The sequence below is a fragment of the Bactrocera neohumeralis genome, chromosome 4 (assembly GCF_024586455.1).
Source record: "Bactrocera neohumeralis isolate Rockhampton chromosome 4, APGP_CSIRO_Bneo_wtdbg2-racon-allhic-juicebox.fasta_v2, whole genome shotgun sequence".
In the NCBI taxonomy this organism is placed as follows: Eukaryota; Metazoa; Arthropoda; class Insecta; order Diptera; family Tephritidae; genus Bactrocera; species Bactrocera neohumeralis.
The window spans coordinates 710,461-731,668 of NC_065921.1; the positions used below are offsets into that span (position 1 = coordinate 710,461).

A 21,208-nucleotide genomic window follows, 5' to 3' on the forward strand; every position below is an offset into this window, starting at 1 on the left:
AAAAATCAGGTAGAGTTGAGACGATGCTGCGCATGATTATTGGCGATACATTTTTGTTTTAGACTATCGACTTTTGTGTAGAATTGGCAATGCGATTATTTTGTATCAACTTGAATGTTTTTTCTAAGCTAACAAATATTGTTGTCATCAAAGCTGTCATTAGTAAATGGGTAGAAGTGAATATTCTTTTATTTTAATTCTTTGTTTTATATATTGACTGAGATCAGAGATGGATACTTGATTTCTATCTTCTGTTCAATAAAATTATTATTGAATTCGATTTACTAAAGAGAAATTGTGAATAGTGGAACTGGTAGGAAAATATTACTTGTTAACATAGGACGAATGAAGTAATAGATACATATGTACTTATCTCACATGATAAAATGTACACAAACCTTTGTTTTTATAAATAATTATCTGCCAACGCAGCATATGTTGGTATTTTGGAATATTGTGAGAATTATTTAGGAACATTTTTGTACAAAGTGGTTCGAAAAGAATATTAAATTGTGATCCAAACAAGGCAAATGTGAAACAATCATTATATTCATTGCATACGCCGAGCTCTTTAATAGCTTCTTTAATAGCTATAACTTCAAATTAATTAGTTTATTATCTACATTGTTCTGTAAATACATGCTTATACTAGACTTGCCTTAGTGTTTATCAGTTATATTATTCTATTAATATCAAATTTTTATTGTTTCCTTCCCATATTTCCGTTGTAGGTTTGTGTACCGATGTGTGATAAGGTACACAATTAATGTTATGTATATACATATGTATGTTGAATATTTAAATATGCGGTCACTTAATTTAGAAGATATCTTTTATTTATTTATTAAAATCAAATCTATTTCTACAGATAAGGCGGGAAATATTGAAACAAATAATTTTTATGCTCCAACATCGATACGGTAAAAATAGCAATATGTACGATATTCCGCTGGGTGTCTGGGCGGTACAAAAGCTAAGTTTGGCGTGCTGTCCACGCTTACAATTGCGTAAAGATTTTATGTGAGTCACTGAAATTACTCCTTAGTATGAATATATATTTATCAAATAAAATATAAAAAAAAAAAAACGTATTTATCTAAAGCTTTAAGGTATCAACCATCATTCTGACTTATTTGGCATATGCTGCTTATCATATGTCCAGAAAACCAATATCCGTGGTAAAATCAGTTTTACATGAAAACTGCACAAATCCAAGCAATACTACAGATAATGACTGCGGCTACCCACCTTTTGGTGAGTATTAAACGTTTAGTGGTTTACTAAATCTATATAGATATTTGGATTTGTTATAAAACCTTGTTTATTTTAGATGTTCCTGATGCATCCACATTGTTTGGCACATTAGACTCGGCATTTCTTGTCACCTATGCCATATCGATGTTTCTTTCTGGCATAGTTGCAGAACGTGTATCTCTCCGTTATTATCTAAGTTTGGGCATGCTATTTTCTGGACTATTCACTCTCCTTTTTGGTGCAGCCAAATCGTGGAATATACATAATATGTGGTATTTTGTTCTTGTTCAGGTATTGGGTGGCATAGTTCAAACAACCGGTTGGCCAGGCGTAGTGACATTGATGGCACGTTGGTTTGGTAGGTCGAAACGGGGCCTTATATTCGGTATTTGGAATAGCCACACATCAGTTGGTAACATCCTCGGTACTTTGATAGCTGCACATTTTGTTGAAAGTAATTGGATGTTATCATTCGCTGTGCCTGGCGCCATTATGGCGGCCTTGGGCTTCGTAATGTTTTTATTTATTGTTGATGATCCAGAAATCGTTGGTTTGCCTTCAACACGAACGCATTTGGCAGTGAATCATAGCAATGCTTACGATGATGACGAACGGATATCAAATGCAGCCAGTTTTGAAGCGGTAAGTTTGAATATACATATATAATCTTAAAATGTAAAGCAAATTTAATAGCGTATGTTAAAGATACAAATACATATTTTTGTAGCTATTTGAACTTAAGATGAAAAATTTTTTCAAATTATTCCAAGTTAAAGATATGTTTTTTTCTTTTTTCACAGAACCGTGGCATTCATGGCTATTCAGATGATTATACTGTAAGTGTATGTATGTAGTAATGGTTTTATATTTACATAATTTCATTCTGCTAATTTTGTGTGAATAACTTACAAAGTTATCTGATTTGCTAACGGTGGATTCTTTTAAATGCGCTTTCTATCAAAACATGTTGTGTCACTATTTCCATTCTTTTGTGGACTGACTGTCTTTATTTGTCTGACCTATAGGAAATAAACCATCGTGCATCTGAGCGTACTCCGATATTACCTCGTAGCAGATCACCAGCAGTTGCACAAACTGAACGCAATGCAGTTGGCATTCTTCAAGCTCTATTGATTCCCGGCGTTGTGGAGTTCTCCTTGTGTTTATTCTTTGCCAAACTTGTCAGTTATACGTTCCTCTATTGGCTTCCATTATACATACAGTCTTCCAGTAAGTTGTGCCGTTATATTTATAAAATTATTTTGTTGTTTATATACATATATTGTCGTGTATGTACTTTTACAGCTACCTTAAGTCCCAGTGTTGCAGCTGACCTTTCCACACTCTTCGATATTGGCGGAATATTTGGGGCTATTGCAGCAGGAACAGTATCTGACTATTCGGGTATGCCAGCCACGACTTGCTTTGTTTTGTTAATTTGTTCAGCGCCATTGGTAAACATCTAATTCAATAATTATAAAAATGTGTAATGAGTTGACCTTTCTGAATTGAATTAATTTAGCTATTTATGTATGTGCACTTTGGGGGCTTATCGTTAGTCATCAATATCATATTACTTTTACTAGCTGGTTTTATGGTAAATGGACCATATGCTTTGATTACGACATTTGTAAGTGCCGAACTGGGGCAACATCAATCGTTGTCGCATAATTCCAAGGCCTTAGCTACAGTAACCGCAATTATCGATGGCACCGGATCAATTGGTTTGAATAAATTTTTATAGATTACAAATAGTTTTATTTATTATAAATTAAAAAACAATTTCTTAGGAGCTGCTGTGGGTCCCTTCATTGCCGGTTTAGTGTCACAAAGCGGTTGGGAGAATGTGTTCAACATGCTCATTTGTGCCGATATATTGGCTATGGTTTTAATATCTCGTCAAGTGGTTAAAGAGCTTCTCAGGCTACGTCGCAGAAACCGTATACGTATAGAGTAAGGCCTTGCATAATGCAGATATTAAATTTATTATATATATAAAATATGCTATATATAGTATATACATATATAATATTGTATTTTATCAAACGCTATTATTAAATACGACCAATAAATCTCGAGATAATATATAAATAAGTTAAATAGATATAAATTATTTAAATAGGGTTTTTTGTGATTTACTTGATAAAAAATCTCTTCCGAATGTAAAAATGGTGTATGCATGAAATACAGCGTAAATGGTATGAGAGTATTTTTAATGTTACTTTTAGAAGAGAAATTATTTTTTTCAGTTACAATTTTAAATTATTTGATACCTTATGAAAATAAAAAAATAGTTTATATATTAACTACTACTCATTATAGAAATACTAATATGGTGTAACCGTAGATAAATCTAATTCGAGTATTCTGGTTTTAATTGCTGTGATCCGCTTTTATATTTAAAGACAATACATTTGAATTGTGATACGCCATTTCACTTTGTAAACGTTGGAAGAAACTATTGAGAGAAATTAAAGAGTTTCATAATTATTATTGTTAAATTTAAGTGACGATGCAAGCAAGGAATTTCGACGTATTTATGAAATAAAATTATAACTTGTGTATTTTCTTCTGTTGTTTTTTATTAACTTACTTCGAAGTTTGCATACAAAATTAAAAAATAGTTTATTAACAAATACTTTATACTTCTATAATAAACATCTGATATACTTATGTACAATCTTAATACGCAGCCAATCTAAAACTTTAACAGGATATACATATTTGGATTCCTACATCTGCTTTTATAAAAATATAGGTGTACATATGTATAAGTATAATACATCACCTTGTATAGCATTTTTTGTTTAAACTTTAAGTTTATCCTTTAATATTTCAATGCATGATGCTCCGTCCGACATACAATTATTGTGCAACACCACGTCCCATTGATTATAGTCGTCCAAATCGCATTCGGAGGGCACATCGTCGACACCATTGGTGAAAACCCAACCTCGCTCAACGCGTATTGTGTCTTTCGTATTAATCCGTATTGTAAGCACAAGCGAACCGTAATTTTCGTGGAAGTATTTAATATCTGTCTTTCGTCTTACGTCGCTAACAATTACAAATTCGGCTTGCGCATGGAGCATTGCAGATCGACAGAAGTACCCAAAATCCGTCATACGCACGGAATCGCTCCACTCTATCATATCTTTACGATACTTTTCCTTATACGGACCGTCGCTCAGCAACTCACTTAAGTTCAGATTAAGACGTTTTGCCCATTCCTCTTTTATAGGCTCTGAAATGTGTACTATTTGACATCTGTCGCCAAGGATATTTTGCAATGTACTCGAAATGTAATCTTTTCCCGACTTTCTTTTTCCGCTAATAAGTAGAATTTTTTTCACACCATCCATTTTACAAGTTCCAAACCTAAATGCCGTTATAATGTTTCCGTTTTTATGTATGTACATATGTATGTGTTGTTAAAGCAAAATTTACTTTTACAAAAACGTATGTGCTTTGTATCTTTAATATATGCACAAATACTTAAGTAAATATTCAACATGAGTTGTTATTTTTTTGATATAACATTACAAATTTCTATACTCTTCCTTTACTTTCTGACGCAGGCATTTGCATTTGAGTATAAAATTCTGAACTTTGATTATAATCTTTTTCTTATTTAAAGAATTTCTTCGTTCATTATAAACTCGACTTTGTCGCAGATAACCTGAAATTCGGAGATATAAAATACAAATGAATACAGACATATGTATATGAGCATATATTAATTTATTTATTATATGAAAATTAGTATTTTATCCCTAAATTTCCCAACAGTTGAATCAAAGTTTATTTATTAATTTATAAGAAAAAGATGTTACAGAACTGTTTAGAACTCATCTTCAAAGTCGTTTTTTAGTTTGAAATGAAGCACTTACTGTATTTACAAATTTTTAATAAGTTTCAAGCTTTAAATACATAAATCATCGTTTTCACTTAAGAAACTAGAGAATAACAAAACTTTCTAAATAAAATCCAATACAAAAAACAAAACTAGAGAAAAAAATTACAACTCAAATGTTGCGTTACCAACCATGAAAAAAATGTAGATTAATGTTATCGAAGTATTGATGTGGCAAGAATTCGGGATATTGACATTATATTAAAAAAAATTTAATGATTTTATTAGCTTGTCAGCTATTTTATTAGATTTGCAGAATATTGCTATATAAATATATATACACACAGTGTATGTGCCAGTGAATGGATATTCTTGGTTGAAATCGATTATATGGCATCACCACGACAGCGCTGCGACGGATTGCTAGGCTGAAGTTTTCGCTGCCTTTTCGGCCATCGTCATCGGCATCGTTTACCTCTGTCCGCAGTCGTCGTTGGAAGTCGTTTGCTTCGCATTGGCGTAGCTTCGCAGTTTGGAGTGTCATATGGTTACAGAAATAGCAAATGTCTACCAGCTAGAATAAAAAAAGTAGCTCTGCTTCAATTGGAAAAAATTTCACTGCATGCAGCGACTGTTGACTGCGATTATTTTAGAGATCTTTGTACGAAATCCAAGAGAAAAATTCGTTGACGAAGTTCAGTGGACGTCTCGGTGGGCAGAGGCAGAGAAATAAACGTGCTGGTTTAATTAAGTGATAAACTCGAAAGTTATTAATTTGAACGATAATTAACATAGAAGAAATGGATAAATTGGATACCAATTTGGAACAACAATTTGATCTGAATCTCATCGAAGCGGTCAAAATGAATCCGGTCATATACGACCGTTCCCACTACAATTACAAACACTTTGTAAGGAAGGCGCAAACATGGAAGCAAATCGCTGAATCGCTTGGAGTGCCTGGTAAGATTTTTCCAGTCCAATAACAGTTGTATGTGTAAGTATGTTCCATTGTAGCTTGCAGATATGGAACATTTAGGTACATTTTATATATCTACAAACCTACATTACACATGTGTATGTATATCTAATGATCTATCATATTGGTCAACCTCGAAATCATAAATATAAAAAATACTATTACAAGGAAATTAAAACCGACGAAAATATAAATTACCATTAGTTTGTATTCTCAGCTGATAGAGTTTTTTTCCAAACGTAATTGTATAAAAACCAAGCAACGAAGAACCTTGTAGCAAAACCTATTTAATATTTCACCGTGTTGCATTACAATATATTAACGGTGCAGTATTAAAATTAAAATAGAACAACATATCGCATATGAGCCAATTCTCTGTATGAGCTGGGTGGCCAACGGGCACTGAGCCTTTTTTACTTTGAACATATTTTTTTTTGTCAGTTATTAACGACAGAGACGCGGGCGGAGACAACTGCAGCAGACTCGTTTTCGTTGCTATCGTGTATTTGGTTTCCATCGCCCCTCGACTTTCGTTAACGTTGGCGGTTTTCAACCATTTCGAAGATGTCGATGTCGTCGTTGCTGACTGCTTGCGTTTGCTGTACTTTGTAGCTTCGAGTGTGACGCGTTTTTTAATACAACAGCCTTTGTGTGAAGGAGTTAGCTATATAATGTCTAATATGTTGCGATAGTACGCACAGTGCAGCATTTGTGTAGCGACGCTTGCCAACGTCAATAAGGCAATGCAGAGGGTCGCAAGCTACAAAGCAGCAGCACTGCAAAGCCAGACAGTGGCAGCAACAATTTTGTGTACATTCTTTGTATTCCCAACGTTTTGCCTTATCTCGTGTCGATTTCACTCAATTTCCTTGGCTGTCGGATTCAATTCGCGCTGCTTTTAATGTTCTCTCGTTCAGTCGCTGTTTTCCATTTCGCAGCGGCGCCATATTCTCCATTTGTAACATTTTTACATACCCCTTTGTTTACATAGCACTATTTCATCGAGCAAATCAAAAGTCAGTCATTCTAATGGTGTTACTTATAAAACTATTATCTTGCAATTAATGACATGTCCATATTCATATGAGGAATTTATACAATATGTGTTTATTTTCTTTAAGAACAAAAATGTACGAAACGTTGGAAGAGTTTGCGGGACAAATTTGCACGTGAAATGAAATTGTGCCAGGAATCTCGTTGGCGTTATTTCAAACAAATGCAATTTCTAGTGGATTCCATAAGGTAAATGTTATTTTTTAATTTTTAATAGTAAAAATAATGGCCGGGATTTAGAATAGCATCCCCGGATTTCGGGAATAAAATGGGTATCACTGGAAAGGTGACGTTCTCCAGATCACAAAAATATGTATATATAGTTGCCGCTGACTTATAGTTTTAAAGATATTTGCATTTAAAGTTGAAAAATTTATAACTTTTACATTGGTAATTTGTATATTGTGAAAAACTTGTTCACTTATATTATGCACTTTTCACTTACTAACACTTCACTATAACGTTTCTGTATATTAATTTTTTTAATATTTGTTGTAAATAAAGCTTTATTTTAATTATTTTATTTTAGTTACATATCTCTGCATTTGCACAATAAGAAAAGGGTTGCCATGGTTATTTTTTTTTGGAGCGCGGCGCGGAAAAGTCACCTTTCCACTGATACCCATTTTATCCCCGAAATCCGGGGATGCTATTCTAAATTTTACCCAAAATAATTTCAATTATCCTTTATTTTGTAGACAATATCGTGAATCTCTTTTGGGTAAATGTAATACTGTACAACAGAATACAAATCAAGTAGCTCAAGTTGATCCGAATCAGCAGCAACAGCAACCGCAGCAACAAGCTGTTGTTGATATATTTGCACAACCCTTTAACAGTAGTGCTACAACTTCGGCACAGGCAATCGCACATCCGCATGGTAAGTTGATCTTATTTACTTGTATAAATGCGTTAATTTTTTATTTCTAATTAATTTTATAATAAGAAGTGGCCATGGCTTACTTTTAACCAAAATAATCCTTTAGTTGCTTAAAAGTAATATTGTATTTTGAATTGGAATATTGTTTTATATCACACTATACACTTAAGTTCACGTTTAGAAATTGCAGTTACAGGCGACACGCAATTGGCCACAACTGGTAAAGATCAGAAACCATACTTTTATGAACCGCCTCTGAAGCGCGAACGTGCCGAAGATGATAATCACGATAATATGTTAAATACGATTAAAATTTTCCAAAATTCGATGTCGCAAGCGGTTAGCGCTGAGGATCAATCGTTTGGGATGGTTGTCACCGACATGCTTAACACTTTGGGTGTTCGACAAAAGGCCGAAGCGAAGGTGCATATTATCAAATATCTTACGGACATGCAATTGCTGGCACAGCATAATAAATATTAAAATAAAAACGCATTGCAATCTATACATCAAATGTGTGTGGGTGCGTATAAACAGTAGTTTTTGTAATAGTCATCTTATGTACCAATAAATACAAAAGATAATTAGCTTAAAATGTAGAGTTGCGATTTGAAAGCAGCTAAGTGTCGTGTGAAAATTTACCTAGAAATATGCAGTTATTATTATTTTATTTTATTGAAATGCCACAAATCTAAATTTAATTTAATTTTAACATAACATGTGGTTAGAATCGTTTAATATACATATTTATGCTTTAAAAAAATTTTAATTATCTTAAATTTAATAATTTCAATAAATTATTTATAAAAAACACAAATGATGTACATATATATAAGCTGCATTATTATATTTTTTGTGTGTAAACCAATAACAGGAAACACTAAACATACAGTCGCACCTGTGAATCCATTCATTGAAATGTATTGAATCACATCAGCGAATTGCATATGTCATTCTAACATGTTTTGCTTAGATATATTCTCTAAGAAATAATAATATATTTTAGATTTTTAATTTATGCATAATAATTCTTAAATGAAACTTAATATACTATATAGGTTTATCGTATATACATAAGCATTTACTATATATACAAGTTTTTTTTATTGGTATCAAGATTTTACTGTTGATGCAACTGATCCCCCCTTAACATTTTGGAATTAAATTTTATACATTATCTTCCTTGACATTAATATTTTTATAGGAATGAAAACATGGGAGCAAAACTTTGCGTAAATGCTGCATTTCAGGTATGTCATCAAAATAACTCCCACATTGGCCAATATACATATGTACATACTTACATATGTCCGAATTTTAATAACATATCTCGCAGAAAGGACTACATTTTATTATTGTAGCTTTAGATGTTAAGGTTATACGTATATTAAACCTATCAGAAGGTGAGGCCACTCCCCTTTTTTAGCTCCCAGATGACGCCTGCACCAAATTACAGTCTTATATCTTAATTTAGTGCTTGGTTAAAGCATTTTATAGCTTTTCGATTAATGACCTTTTGGGGCGTAGCAGTGGACCGATTACAACCATCTATGCCCTCACTTATTTTTTTGGCAAAGAGGCACGTGTATTAATTTTAATTAAGGTATCCCAATTTTTACGCAAGTTTGCGCTTGTACGGGACAGACAGACAGTCACTTGGAATTCAACTTATCATCCGGATCATTTATATATACATATATAGAACTCCATATACATATATGTCGATTAGTTTTAAGTGATACAAACAACCACCACATATACTCTCTATACTCTGTAAAAAATATTGCAAGAGTATCAAAAACATTTATAAACGGACAACGGAAGTTAGTCTAATTGGCTTGAAGGATTTTACCAGTGAATAGTCGTTCCTTACTACCTTGGGTAAATATCACTTTCGCGGTCCTCCAAGGTCTAGGGATATACGCCATTGCAAGACTATCTCTCATCAGCCGAACAAGATGTGTCAGTAGAACGTACTCTCCCTGTTGTAAAAGTGCTGAAAAGACACCGTTCGCCTCCGGAAACTTAAATTTCTCGAACGAAGCCATAGCTCAATTGTTTGAGTTACGGGGGAATACGTTTAGGGGAGAGTTGCTTCTCTCCTAGTGCGAACCTTATTATATGATCCGATATGGAGGGCTCTGATAACACCTTTCATTTTAAGATTATTCCGTACATTAGCTCGTTGCTTAATGTGATGTCAAGCACCTCCATATATACATAAGAGATACTCACATCGTGTGTTGCAATCCGTATATCCCCATTCCAATTGTTGGACATTTGCATCACATCCCAGGATCAGGGGCAGCTTGAGTAGCCTGCAGTAGTTCACCAGGCTGTCCACAGCTGTGGATGCATTTCCCGGAATATAAGCTGCAGCCAGACAAAGTCCACTTCTTCGTTGTCCTTGGCTTGCACAGACACTAGGTTCTGTGTCAGAAACTTTGACATGCAGGTTCAGTTCACCAGGCCACTACAGGATCGGTTCCATGAGGAACTGGTTTTCATCCTCCCCGTGTTCCGCGCTGCCATCCAGCAAGTCCTTTATACCCCCCAGAAGCTTCTGCGTAGAGGTTATCAACCCTTCTTGTAGGCCTGTCTTCACGTCAGGGACTTTCACGATCTCAACAGTGAGAGGCATGCTCATCAGCATTTTTTCTGCTGCTCCGCTCTCAGTGGTCATCTTAGCTTATATGGCCTTGTGTCTACCGAGCTTAACCTGTAGTTTAGACGGAACGTCTCATCGTCTGGTACCGCTCATGCCCGAGGTTTTCATGCCCTCCGGGACTGCCGGCTGATGGTATATGGGGTAATTGGCATCCTTTTCCTATTTCTCTGTTTTTGCGAGCACTCTCGGATCAGTCCGATGCGACTCGTCAGAGCAGCTTGTCTGCTGGGGCAGCTTTGGTGGTGCTCATTGCAGTCGTAGTGGCCGCAGTCGATTTCGCCTGCTGTAGAACTGTGTCAGCTGCATAATCCGGATAGTTAAAAAAATTTCGTAACTCTTAACTTTCTGGGAACTACGAATATGACTGTCTTGTTAATTCAGACAATTTATCGTCGATATTATTTTGTTCATTATCATCATTATTCCTACGAGAGAAATATAACGTATATATACGTTCTCTGCGTAAAAGGAAATTGATTTAGAGCGTTGGCAATCCTATGATGTATAAGTTTATGAAAAACTACCTGTCAAAAGCATATGGAATAAAGTGAGAAACTAATAAAGAAATAAATATCAAAACATCAAAACTCGTAAATAGTTCAATACAAATTTGATTAAGAAGCCAATAAAAGAAAAGAATACGGAGACTTCTTGGTATACAATCGAAAGATTATGTCCTGTACATTAGTTAGAAATTCTGGGACAAAATCAATCACAAAAATTTCTTGGGGACTTGAACGCAAAATAAATATGTATATATGTATATATTAATAGTGAAAATTAAGAATGGTTATTCTTGTGAAAGATATTAATCGAGTGTAAACCACAGGATTATAAAAGTAGTCGCAAAGTGCGGCATAGAATCCAATGTTTAAAAATCACACAAAAGTTGGAATCTCAGCAAAAGGCGCTACCGCAGCAGCGACCTTCAATCAGGTAAGCCTTAAGAAATTAACTATAAGATATTCAAAAATATTGAAACGTCCATACCAAACTAAATCAAAATAATGTTGTCCCAATTTATTGTTGTTGTAACGGTTATGTTATCCTCACTTGGGTGGTAAGGTTCATGTTGGTTGTCATCGAGGACATGTAACATTCAACATGCTGTTTCGACTGGGTCGGTTCATGTGAAGATTGGTATTAAGTGAGTAGGCTTTGCTGGGCATGCAAAGACATATACTTCATATGTCGAGGACGATTCTGGAAAGTAGGAATTTAATCTGTAACACTATCCAGAATGAAATTGCGTAAGGATCTCTCTGGGTTCTCGCGGCAACACGAGCTCGTCGTATGCAATGGGTAATGGTTTGATTTCAAGTGAACTATCTTCTGAGAAGAGTCGGTGGCTCCACTTTAAATGGCAGTCAGCACGTGTCTGAAGTGAGTTGCGTCTGAAGTCAGATCGGCGTACTGTCCAATGTCGTCGACGTAGTCAAGGAAAAACCTCTTGATGTTCCTAGGAGTCGTCTCCGCATTAAGCAGACGACTGCGAAAGAAAAGTTATCAGGAGTTAAGACTTCCCTTTGTGTTTCTCAGGTTTCGGTAGTGGGTTTTCCACTCATCGGGTATTTGAAAATTGATCAGCGTCAAGTCGAGGACCTTGGTTAAGAAACTTACTCCTGTTCAGCGTAGGTGTTTTAGCATGTTTATTCCATCTGGCCCAATGCAGTCTCTTAACATTTTGCTCAGCCATCTGTTAACAAATGGATGGCTTTGTCGGTCGAGGAAAAGCACCAAACGGTTTTTACTCTGTAGTAGCGCACCTATTTTCGGGTGATATTCCAAAGATAACATGTAACAGGAAAAATGTATACATTAAATATTTGGAGCTCGACATCGCCTGACCGGGTAGCTATAACTAATATACTAATTAGAATGGAAGTCATGGTTGTCAATGGTTGGCGCGAGGTGCACACCTGATACAGATAACATAGCTTGTGGTCCACTTCTTTCCTTTGGAGATGGGATAGAGCCTTCTGCCGCAGATGCAGCAGAAAATGACTTCAGGCCGGGGTTTGACTCAATGCCAGCTCCACTCGAGAGGATGCGGAGCAACACTGTTGTTAGGTTGTTGTAAAAAGTTAACGTACAGTTCCAAACAGGGTTATATCACCGAAATAACGGCACGGACAGGCTGTCATACTGTATTTTTATTGTTGTATTTGAGTTCTTATTGTTGCTTATATGGTTGCTGGTATATCCACAACTGTTATTAAAATTTTTTAAATTAGTAATTTAATTTAAATATTTTCAGCGTGAACCACTAATTTTCCTCATCATAATGCGATTAAACTTAAAGAGTTTCCTATTCGCACTCATCGCATTTGTAGTACTTACCGGCGTAGTATTATATTATTTTTTTCCGGAATTCTTATTCCCTCATAATTTGGTACACAGTTGGGATCGCCGACTAAGTATTCGCGACGGTTATGATTCAAACATAATAGGCGATGGGTTAAACTCTATTTCCGCCCCTCTTCAGAATATTGAATGCTGGATTAATCAAGAGTATTCGATACCGTGCAAGCAGAGCACAGAAAACCATGAAGTATACGTGCCATTTTCATTTTTACGGAACTATTTTGACATAAATGGTGCAATGGTATCAACCACAAGCAGTAGTCTAAATGATAATAGCAACAACAGAGGTGATAGTGTGGTACCCCGATTTGCATGGTCACATAGTAACGCAAAAGTAAATGTGCCCAAAGGGAAGTACGATACTCGTGGACGCTTCGCTTACTTTGAAAACTACAATGTGGAGGTAAGTTTATCAATAAAATGTATTATTTTAATTGTGTCGTATTTATTTCGAATATATATTCATTTATGTTTATAGGTACGAGATCGTGTCAAATGCATAAGTGCAGTCGAAGGTGTGCCAATAAGTACGCAGTGGGAGAAAAGTGGATACTTTTATCCTACTCAAATTGCACAGTTCGCTTTGGCCCATTATAGTAAACATTTAGCTGAACCGCCACCAAAAATTAAGGTATTTTATCCTTTATATACGTATGTGCATATATGTATGTAAATTTTTATGAATATTACTATAACATATTCCAAGGTGCTTGAAGATGCCGATACTTATAAGGGAGTGTGGCATACACCAAAATCCAGCAATATTTCACGCATTTGGCATCCAAAATTTAACACATCTGTAATTCAATACGAAACAGCAATTGGCTATGACAGCGCAGTGAACATGAATGTTAATGAAACATTTGAACTAGTACTAAGCGTTGATCTGTTATTGGTCACTAATAGTAGTAGTCTTATGGTTACTCTGCAATCTCGTGAAACTAAACAAAATTACACATTGCACTACATACCCGCCGATTTGCGACTAAGTACTCAGGAGCATAACATATACTATGGCATGGGTACTAGTGCTATAAATAGATGGCGTCATATAACGCGAGATCTCTCAATCGACGTACAGAAAGGTTTAATAAACGGCATTGAAAAGAAACTACAATCTAAGATACGCCGCAATGATTTGCGTGTAACGTCGTTTGCGTTTCTCGGCGTTGGTTTCTTCGACAATATTACGCTTTCAACATACGATCATATGGCACATTTTTACGATGCTGCAGAATGGTTTATACATAATCAGGATGTAAAAAGCGGTGGTTGGCCGAATCCGGTAAAACGTAGCTTAAACGGTTTTCCCGAACTTCGAGCTGGCTGGCTTTCAGCTATGGGCCAAGGGCATGCGATTTCTGTGTTAGCCAGAGCATACTATCATTCCGGTGGTGATAAGCGGTATTTAAAATCAGCGGCATTAGGACTCAAACCTTTCAGAGTTTACTCAAATGAAGGCGGAGTACTAGCGCAATTTATGGACAAGTATTATTGGCAAGTAAAAAGAACATATTAGTGATGAGGAGTGCTAAATGGAAAATTTTTTTATTTGTCAGAATTCTGTCGCTAAATATAAAATATTTATGTGTATTATTATATTTTATATTAAATAGGTACGAGGAATATCCAACAACCCCTCCTTCATTTGTACTAAATGGTTTCATTTATTCCCTATTGGGATTATATGATCTAAATATGACAGCACCATCAAGCATTGGACGTGAAGCTGGTCAGCTTTTCAATCAAGGGATGTTGTCATTAAAGAAAATGTTACTGCTTTACGATACTGGCTCTGGCACCAGTTATGATTTGCGGCATTTAAGTTTAGGTAGTTTTCCAATATTTAAATAAATAAAAAAATCTACCGCTAAAGTCTATGCCGATTTGCTAAAAATTTTAATAGGAACTGCACCAAACTTGGCCCGAGACGATTACCATGCAACGCATGTAAGTCAATTACTGTTATTGTCTACAATCGACAGTGATCCCATTTTAATGGAAACGGCAGAGCGATGGAAAGGTTACATGTTTGGCAAACGCGCCAAACACAACTGATGGCGTAACAGACGTATGCGGCACAAAAAATCGTTTAATCCAGTGCGAAACTGAAACTCCGAGTGATATTAAATTTAATCGAAATTAAGTTTTCTTTTATTTACTTAATTTTATTAACAAATTATGTATAGGCTTTACTTTTATTATTTGTAATTTTTAAATCGCTTTTCAAAAATTATAATACTTTTAGTTGCAAATATCAATGTTAAAAATATTTCATGCGAATTATAGTATTTATATAGTGTAAAATTTCTCAGCCAAATTATACAATATAAAATGACTTTTGGTGTAATTTATAAAGTTTACGTTTTAAAAGCCAATTTCTCTTATTCTTTCATATAACACATATACTATTTACATTTATTACATATGTATTTTGTCCTGGTTTGCTGTTACTTACATTTATCGAAAAAATTTCTACATTTAGTTAAATTCATTAATTCGTATAAACTGAATACTTAGGGAAGTATTTTTCACTTTTATAATAATTTGTAGAATAGTCAGACAATTAGGTTTATATGGTTGTAAGATTCTCAAAGTAAATAAATACGTGTTGTTATACTGTTAAATATCATCGACTTCGTAAGGGGAGTGATAGACAGTATTTATTAAGTTACTACAGAAATATACATTAAATACAAATTAAAATGATATTTGGAAATACAGTTATGGAACATCGGAAACTAATTGCTAATTTTTTAATCAGGGTGTCAATTTTAATATTCGGCGACATTTTTGTTTGCGCCTGCGTGAAGTTGTTCATTACTATCTAGTTCCACAATCAATGCTGATGATAAAATGATTTAGATTTCTGCCTTGTCACTTACATCTTTCTAGATCGATAATAATAATAATTCCTACATTTGTAAACGTATGCAAGCGATATTCATGCTGATTCCCTTCATTGTCTTATTTAATATATAACTGCCAAAGTATTCCGAATCAAGAAATATTGCACGGTAAACCAATTACATAGGCTACAAAACAGATTAATAAGTAAAAAAAAAAATTGAAAAATATTAATATTTTTAATAAGATAACATAGATCTGTATGAAACATTCTTATAAAACTTTTAAAACCACGACATCGCAATTCTTAAATTTTTCTTGAATTTATATTTGTTTCACAATACTTTTAATTAATAAATAAGAAAGTATGCATGGTAGATAGTTCAAACACTATTTATTTAGTCTTACAATTGTACAGTTGCAAATGTATACAATGCTTTCATTAATCTTTTAAAAAATTAATGCAATAATGACATAAAAACTCTTGAATAAAATTAGGCTTATATTTATTTTGTTTTACTCAGCATTTGTCAGGATCTTCGCCATGATAAAATATGCGATTTAATCGAAGGTGGTCCATATCTCCTTTTGGCTTCCGCGACAAAAGCATGCTCCATTTGATCACAAATTAAATCGAAAAATATATTCGCAATATTACTGTGAATCCGGGATTTAAATTCAAAAGCTACTTTAAAATCAACAACACATGATTGCGGAATATCCTTAAGGCCGGGACTAAATCGCCAATCGTTTAATAAAAAGTTGAATAATCTGCCATCATTACATACAGATTTAACCAGATTAGGAGCACTAAGCGAAACATTCGACGTATACCGCTCGCTAAGTGGTGGAAAGCCAACTATAAGATCAGCTTTGAAACCGCCATTTCTTTGACTATGTACAAGGGATTTTTTGACATATGGTACAAATTTATAGTAATTGGAAACGTCAGAAACAACAGCGTACATTTCATGCATTGAATAGCTGCAAATGGGCAAGATATCAACTTAAGTAAGTAATGGTGCCCAAGACTGGGCGCTCAAAGCTGGGCCGAGCGTAAATGGGGAAATGCGCAGTCCTCGACTTTAAGCGTCCACTCTGCGGACACCCTAATATATGCCCTTATGCCTACCCTATTAATTCTTTTTTAACATATTCCCGATTTTTATTCGTCAGATCACTGAAAGTGAAAAAAGCTCTTTGTGCGTAATTTAGGATACCTCCAGCAGCCGTGCAGCTACAAAAGAAATAAATTATAGTTATTTCTTACATTTGTTTCTTTTTCCATATTTGCAATCTACGTTATATAATATGCAATTTCGATTTGTTTATGTATGAATTATTTATACTTACGACAACTGCTTACAGGAGTAACACACAAGCTTTGTATTTGACAGTAAAATTTCTGCATTTTTAAGCATTATAACTTAATAATGCAACGTGAACATATCCTGCTATCATCGCATAATCCTACAAGTAATAATATAATCAGCTGTTTTTTAACTAAACAAATTTTCTTTGAAATTACTTTTGATATTACACGGTTGCATGAAATCATATTTACAAACCGTTCACAAATTTTCTATAGATATGTTCCATAAATTGGGAGCATTTAATAATATTGTGAATATTCGAAGACAACCCGTACCGAATGGGAATTTTTTTTTGTGTTTGTTTAGTGATTGGTTACTTGTAGGATTACACAATATCACCTATTGAACATATAATTTAAAACCCACTACAAAACAAATGTCGGAGTGCTTCTTCATTTTTGCGCTAATGTTTTAAAATGCAACACATTCCCATTAAATGAAAAGGCGAATGATTTATCGAGAACAGATTAAGAGCACATATTAATAAAAAGCATCCCTGTTAAGGGTGCTTGATATTTTTTTAATTATATGTTTCACTAAAATATATAAAACAATTTATCTTGTATGAAATACCGGTAATGTTATTCAAAATATTAAATATTCTAGCATAGGTTAATATTATTTTGTTCTACTGTGTTTATTCATTGTAGTTTGAATTTCTGGAGAAAGAAGAAGAATGTTGTATTATAAAGCAGCTGATTTTACTTTTCTTAAACATACTCAACCTTTTCATCTGCTGTTCATAAGTATTTTTTTTAAATATCGTTAAAAATATGTCAAAAGGCGTTGACGACCCACCAGAAAATACTTCTGAAACCCCCGTCTCAATTGTGAAAGACTCTTGGTCTGTAAGTAAAAGTTCTCTCACTTTATTAAAATTTCAAAATTAAGTTTTAATTCAGATCCGACCATGTTCTGTGTATAAAGACGAATACGACGATTGCACAAGTATAAAAGCACGTTTCCATCAGTATTTTATTTATGGCGAAAGTGTTGATTGTTCCCAGTGGAAGAAAGATTACGATAACTGTGAGCGTTACGTAAATTCCAATGGAAACGATGTGTCAGCTGGAGAAGCAGTAGTTCGTAGTGAAGCGGAGCGTCGACAAAAACGCATGGAGGCGTATTTCGGTAACAGTACATGGAAAAAACGAGATAATCCTCCGGAAGACTGGTCAAAGCCTTTACCAGAGTGGTTGGCTAAGAAAAACGAGAATACGTTTTTAGAGTTGAAACAAATGGAATTGGATGGACGCAAACCAGTTGAAGAGATAAATAAATCCTACTGTGCCATAATGTAGTCAGCAAAACTCAAATGTTAACAGAGTTTATTTTGAAAATATATATACAAAACGATTAGCTATATAAAGCTTATTTAGAGATCATAACACAGTTTCATTGGTACTTATTTTTTAACTTATTTAAACTTCTAAATAAGCATAAAATTACAAAACATGTATTTGTGTTTATATACATCTCCCTATCAATAATTATAGAGCATGTAACCGTTATTCGTGTTACACGCATTTTCACAAGTTATTTGCTCATAAAGTGTTACGTTTAAAAAAAAAAATCATAAAATATTATGTTTTTTTATATCATCTAGTAGCGTCCGTGCGGAACTTGGTGCTCGATTAAGTTTAAACAAAATATTTATATATAAATCATAGCACGATATCCGAAATGACGAGGCCCTAAAAATATATTTCAATTACTGAATTTTTTTTAAATAGAAAATAGTGATTGTTATTAATACCACAAGTTATATTCGAAAATTAAACGTCTGTAAAACCAGAATAAGTAGCTTCGAATTGAACTGTATTTGACGTAAATGCAATGTTGTGCATACCGAGCCATCGTACGTGGTCTATCCACTACATCACCATGCTGTCGACTAATGGCCCGTATGGTATTTAAATTTCTTTCAAAAGTAAAATAATATAGTATTTACATATGTACATTAAGTGATAAGTGATATATGAAATATTTATTTCGATTCTACTTACCGCACTACAAAAAGCATATTTCGGGGCATTTCTTTAAGTGTGCCCATGATTAGCTCAAAATTTTTCTTAGCAACCTGTTGAATATATTCGATGTCACTTTCGCTCAATTTCGTCTTAATACGTCCACCGTGTATACGAATGGGTTGCTGAAAAAGCACTTCCGCAAATTTCATATGATCTTTTATGCCTATTTGTCGTGCGGCTAATTTCATTTTTTGTTCATCTCTTAATACCGTTGCTTCCCAAAACTCACAAAGAGGCTTGCGTACTGATTCGGGTAAGTATTCGTATAATCCATGATCTAGAAGAACTAAATCGGCTTTTCCTGTTTTAGGATTTTTTCGTACATATACTATAATGAAATAGGAAACGTATCTTTTATTCACATTGACAGCAGAAACAATAAGTATTAAACAGTTTAACATCGAAAAATTCGATCAAAACCATATTTACCGTTTCCCGGATGCGGGTCGGCATGAACAAAACCTGTGTGGAATATTTGCTCCGCAAACATGTTGAAAAGTTTTAAGTCTACATCTTTTAGATCAAGATTTTCGCATTGTATGCGTTCAACGTCGTTCACTTTGAATCCATTAACCCATTCCATCGTAAGGATACGCTATATGAAAGTAATATTAATCAATGTAATAATATAAATAATATATCTGCAGAATTTTTGCCGAGCTAACAACAGGATTGTCCGACTACCATGGAAACTAATTTATTGGTAATTACCGGTTTTGTGTAAGTCCAGTAAATATGTGGAACATGCACATATTCAAATATCTTCAGATCTTTAGCGCAACGTTCAGCGTTTTGGCCTTCATTCTCAAAATTTAGTTCTAATGTTAAGTTTTTCCGTAAGTCGCGTAATATCCAACCGAAATTGTAATTTTTAAAAAATATTTCTATGACATCCTGCAGAAACATAATTGTTCCCAAGTCACTGGTAAATCGTTTCTGCAAGTCACCATATTGCACCTAGGTCCATAAGTAGATAATTCGTATTACTAATGCAGCTAAAATTAAAAAATAATACAAACCTTTACTGCGACATCTTCACCAGTTTTTAATTTAGCTTTGAAAACTTGTGCCAGACTCGCTGCAGCAATTGGAGTGTAATCAAAATCAGAGTAAATTTCTTCAGGCGTCGAACCGAAATCTTCATAAAAAACACGTTGTATATCCGTTTTTGTTGTAGGTAAACATTTATCTTGTAATTTCTCCAATGTATTCGTATACTCTTTTGGTAATATATGATTAATAGCAGCAACCCCTTGACCCATTTTAATGTATAGACCTCCATTTAATAAGCACGTCTCAAGCAAACGTTTAGCGCTTTTCAAATGTACTTGTTTAAGAAGGAAATCATAGTCAGAACAATTTCCATTTTTTGGGAGCATATAATAATCCATTGCAATTAAAGAAGCTGTCTTAAGAGAGCGTAGGAAGCGTATTGTAGCTCCACAGTAAATGAATTCATTAACAATTCCATCATAGGTAATAAAACCAGTTATAACTCCTAATAAACTAATGCCCAAGTAATGTTGCCTATGAAGAGGTTTTGTAGATATCTTAGAAAAATTACGATGTAAAGAGGAATGGCGAAGGTGTGTAACTTTTATATATTTGCTGGCTGGAGTTATTCCTTTCCAGGTAGTTCCCTAACAATTAATGAAGCAGTTATTATAATTTTTTACTTAAGTGAATCAACTTACGAAAATTTTATTCATTTTCCTTAATCACATGAATTGGCGGCGATTTGTGCTTACTTAGCTATTTTTGTTTTGTTTTATTCCTCAACTTCTGTTAACAGCTGATTGTTATAATCAAAACAAAAATCAGATGAGCCTTGGTGTATCCTCAAATTTCTTTAGTGATACAAAATTTTACATTTGTACCGTATAGTACAATAGTGGATCATGTGGATT

At 34.2% G+C, this 21,208-nt stretch overlaps 7 protein-coding genes across 12 annotated transcripts; 4 read left to right on the forward strand and 3 right to left on the reverse strand.

Moving 5' to 3' along the window:
• Positions 1 to 74: 74 nt before the first annotated feature.
• On the forward strand, positions 75 to 3,822 carry LOC126756406 (glucose-6-phosphate exchanger SLC37A2). Of its 4 annotated transcripts, none has more exons than XM_050469457.1 (9): positions 75 to 176; positions 869 to 1,020; positions 1,103 to 1,254; positions 1,331 to 1,896; positions 2,055 to 2,090; positions 2,280 to 2,484; positions 2,560 to 2,708; positions 2,777 to 2,978; positions 3,045 to 3,822. In XM_050469457.1, the coding sequence occupies exons 1-9, from the start codon at positions 90 to 92 to the stop codon at positions 3,209 to 3,211; spliced, it is 1,716 nt and encodes a 571-aa protein (XP_050325414.1). In that variant the 5' UTR covers positions 75 to 89; the 3' UTR covers positions 3,212 to 3,822. The 4 variants fall into 4 exon arrangements, with proteins under 4 accessions (XP_050325414.1, XP_050325415.1, XP_050325418.1 ...); XM_050469458.1 differs by having other exon boundaries at positions 75 to 170; XM_050469461.1 differs by lacking the exon at positions 75 to 176 and adding an exon at positions 177 to 313.
• LOC126756413 (probable phosphomevalonate kinase) lies at positions 3,812 to 6,379 on the reverse strand. 2 transcript variants are annotated; one of them, XM_050469473.1, is made up of 2 exons: positions 6,285 to 6,379; positions 3,812 to 4,933 (listed from the first exon to the last, which is right to left on the reverse strand). In XM_050469473.1, the coding sequence occupies exon 2, from the start codon at positions 4,671 to 4,673 to the stop codon at positions 4,062 to 4,064; it is 612 nt and encodes a 203-aa protein (XP_050325430.1). In that variant the 5' UTR covers positions 4,674 to 4,933; positions 6,285 to 6,379; the 3' UTR covers positions 3,812 to 4,061. The 2 variants fall into 2 exon arrangements, with proteins under 2 accessions (XP_050325430.1, XP_050325428.1); XM_050469471.1 differs by lacking the exon at positions 6,285 to 6,379 and adding an exon at positions 5,145 to 5,252.
• LOC126756411 (transcription factor Adf-1) lies at positions 5,575 to 8,854 on the forward strand. Of its 2 annotated transcripts, none has more exons than XM_050469468.1 (4): positions 5,575 to 6,070; positions 7,208 to 7,328; positions 7,838 to 8,019; positions 8,201 to 8,854. In XM_050469468.1, the coding sequence occupies exons 1-4, from the start codon at positions 5,908 to 5,910 to the stop codon at positions 8,500 to 8,502; spliced, it is 768 nt and encodes a 255-aa protein (XP_050325425.1). In that variant the 5' UTR covers positions 5,575 to 5,907; the 3' UTR covers positions 8,503 to 8,854. The 2 variants fall into 2 exon arrangements, with proteins under 2 accessions (XP_050325425.1, XP_050325426.1); XM_050469469.1 differs by having other exon boundaries at positions 5,576 to 6,070; positions 8,210 to 8,854.
• A 455-nt stretch (positions 8,855 to 9,309) lies between these two features.
• Positions 9,310 to 15,796, forward strand: LOC126756405 (D-glucuronyl C5-epimerase B). The gene is made up of 6 exons (XM_050469456.1): positions 9,310 to 11,623; positions 12,945 to 13,454; positions 13,530 to 13,682; positions 13,758 to 14,548; positions 14,668 to 14,882; positions 14,958 to 15,796. The coding sequence occupies exons 1-6, from the start codon at positions 11,555 to 11,557 to the stop codon at positions 15,107 to 15,109; spliced, it is 1,890 nt and encodes a 629-aa protein (XP_050325413.1). The 5' UTR covers positions 9,310 to 11,554; the 3' UTR covers positions 15,110 to 15,796.
• Positions 15,797 to 16,266: 470 nt separating this feature from the next.
• Positions 16,267 to 17,400, reverse strand: LOC126756412 (coenzyme Q-binding protein COQ10, mitochondrial). Its single transcript, XM_050469470.1, has 3 exons — positions 17,252 to 17,400; positions 17,031 to 17,135; positions 16,267 to 16,882 (listed from the first exon to the last, which is right to left on the reverse strand). Exons 1-3 carry the CDS (start codon positions 17,317 to 17,319, stop codon positions 16,429 to 16,431), a joined length of 627 nt encoding a protein of 208 aa, XP_050325427.1. The 5' UTR covers positions 17,320 to 17,400; the 3' UTR covers positions 16,267 to 16,428.
• Positions 17,401 to 17,956: 556 nt separating this feature from the next.
• Positions 17,957 to 18,651, forward strand: LOC126756326 (UPF0545 protein C22orf39 homolog). The gene is made up of 2 exons (XM_050469304.1): positions 17,957 to 18,119; positions 18,174 to 18,651. The coding sequence occupies exons 1-2, from the start codon at positions 18,045 to 18,047 to the stop codon at positions 18,570 to 18,572; spliced, it is 474 nt and encodes a 157-aa protein (XP_050325261.1). The 5' UTR covers positions 17,957 to 18,044; the 3' UTR covers positions 18,573 to 18,651.
• LOC126756317 (uncharacterized aarF domain-containing protein kinase 5) lies at positions 18,583 to 21,111 on the reverse strand. Its single transcript, XM_050469293.1, has 7 exons — positions 20,996 to 21,111; positions 20,321 to 20,941; positions 20,013 to 20,258; positions 19,731 to 19,896; positions 19,278 to 19,629; positions 19,028 to 19,192; positions 18,583 to 18,965 (listed from the first exon to the last, which is right to left on the reverse strand). The coding sequence occupies exons 1-7, from the start codon at positions 21,008 to 21,010 to the stop codon at positions 18,845 to 18,847; spliced, it is 1,686 nt and encodes a 561-aa protein (XP_050325250.1). The 5' UTR covers positions 21,011 to 21,111; the 3' UTR covers positions 18,583 to 18,844.
• Positions 21,112 to 21,208: the final 97 nt, after the last annotated feature.

Excerpts from the sequence above, each read along its gene's own strand:
- LOC126756405 (XM_050469456.1), top strand. The coding sequence starts at position 11,555 with ATGTTTAAAAATCACACAAAAGTTGGAATCTCAGCAAAAGGCGCTACC. Across the intron at positions 11,624-12,944 it reads CAGCAGCGACCTTCAATCAG|CGTGAACCACTAATTTTCCT; the intron begins GTAAGCCTTAAG and ends AAATATTTTCAG. Across the intron at positions 13,455-13,529 it reads TTGAAAACTACAATGTGGAG|GTACGAGATCGTGTCAAATG; the intron begins GTAAGTTTATCA and ends TTATGTTTATAG.
- LOC126756317 (XM_050469293.1), bottom strand. Across the intron at positions 20,259-20,320 it reads GTGAAGATGTCGCAGTAAAG|GTGCAATATGGTGACTTGCA; the intron begins GTTTGTATTATT and ends TTATGGACCTAG. Across the intron at positions 19,193-19,277 it reads AATATGCTTTTTGTAGTGCG|AAATTTAAATACCATACGGG; the intron begins GTAAGTAGAATC and ends TACTTTTGAAAG.
- LOC126756406 (XM_050469457.1), top strand. The coding sequence starts at position 90 with ATGCGATTATTTTGTATCAACTTGAATGTTTTTTCTAAGCTAACAAAT. Across the intron at positions 1,021-1,102 it reads CAATTGCGTAAAGATTTTAT|CTTTAAGGTATCAACCATCA; the intron begins GTGAGTCACTGA and ends ATTTATCTAAAG. Across the intron at positions 2,979-3,044 it reads CGATGGCACCGGATCAATTG|GAGCTGCTGTGGGTCCCTTC; the intron begins GTTTGAATAAAT and ends ACAATTTCTTAG.
- LOC126756326 (XM_050469304.1), top strand. The coding sequence starts at position 18,045 with ATGTCAAAAGGCGTTGACGACCCACCAGAAAATACTTCTGAAACCCCC. Across the intron at positions 18,120-18,173 it reads TTGTGAAAGACTCTTGGTCT|ATCCGACCATGTTCTGTGTA; the intron begins GTAAGTAAAAGT and ends GTTTTAATTCAG.
- LOC126756412 (XM_050469470.1), bottom strand. The coding sequence starts at position 17,319 with ATGCTTAAAAATGCAGAAATTTTACTGTCAAATACAAAGCTTGTGTGT. Across the intron at positions 17,136-17,251 it reads TACTCCTGTAAGCAGTTGTC|CTGCACGGCTGCTGGAGGTA; the intron begins GTAAGTATAAAT and ends TTTCTTTTGTAG. Across the intron at positions 16,883-17,030 it reads GTTAAAAAAGAATTAATAGG|CTATTCAATGCATGAAATGT; the intron begins GTAGGCATAAGG and ends GCCCATTTGCAG.
- LOC126756413 (XM_050469473.1), bottom strand. The coding sequence starts at position 4,673 with ATGTACATACATAAAAACGGAAACATTATAACGGCATTTAGGTTTGGA.
- LOC126756411 (XM_050469468.1), top strand. The coding sequence starts at position 5,908 with ATGGATAAATTGGATACCAATTTGGAACAACAATTTGATCTGAATCTC. Across the intron at positions 6,071-7,207 it reads TGAATCGCTTGGAGTGCCTG|AACAAAAATGTACGAAACGT; the intron begins GTAAGATTTTTC and ends ATTTTCTTTAAG. Across the intron at positions 7,329-7,837 it reads TTTCTAGTGGATTCCATAAG|ACAATATCGTGAATCTCTTT; the intron begins GTAAATGTTATT and ends TTTATTTTGTAG.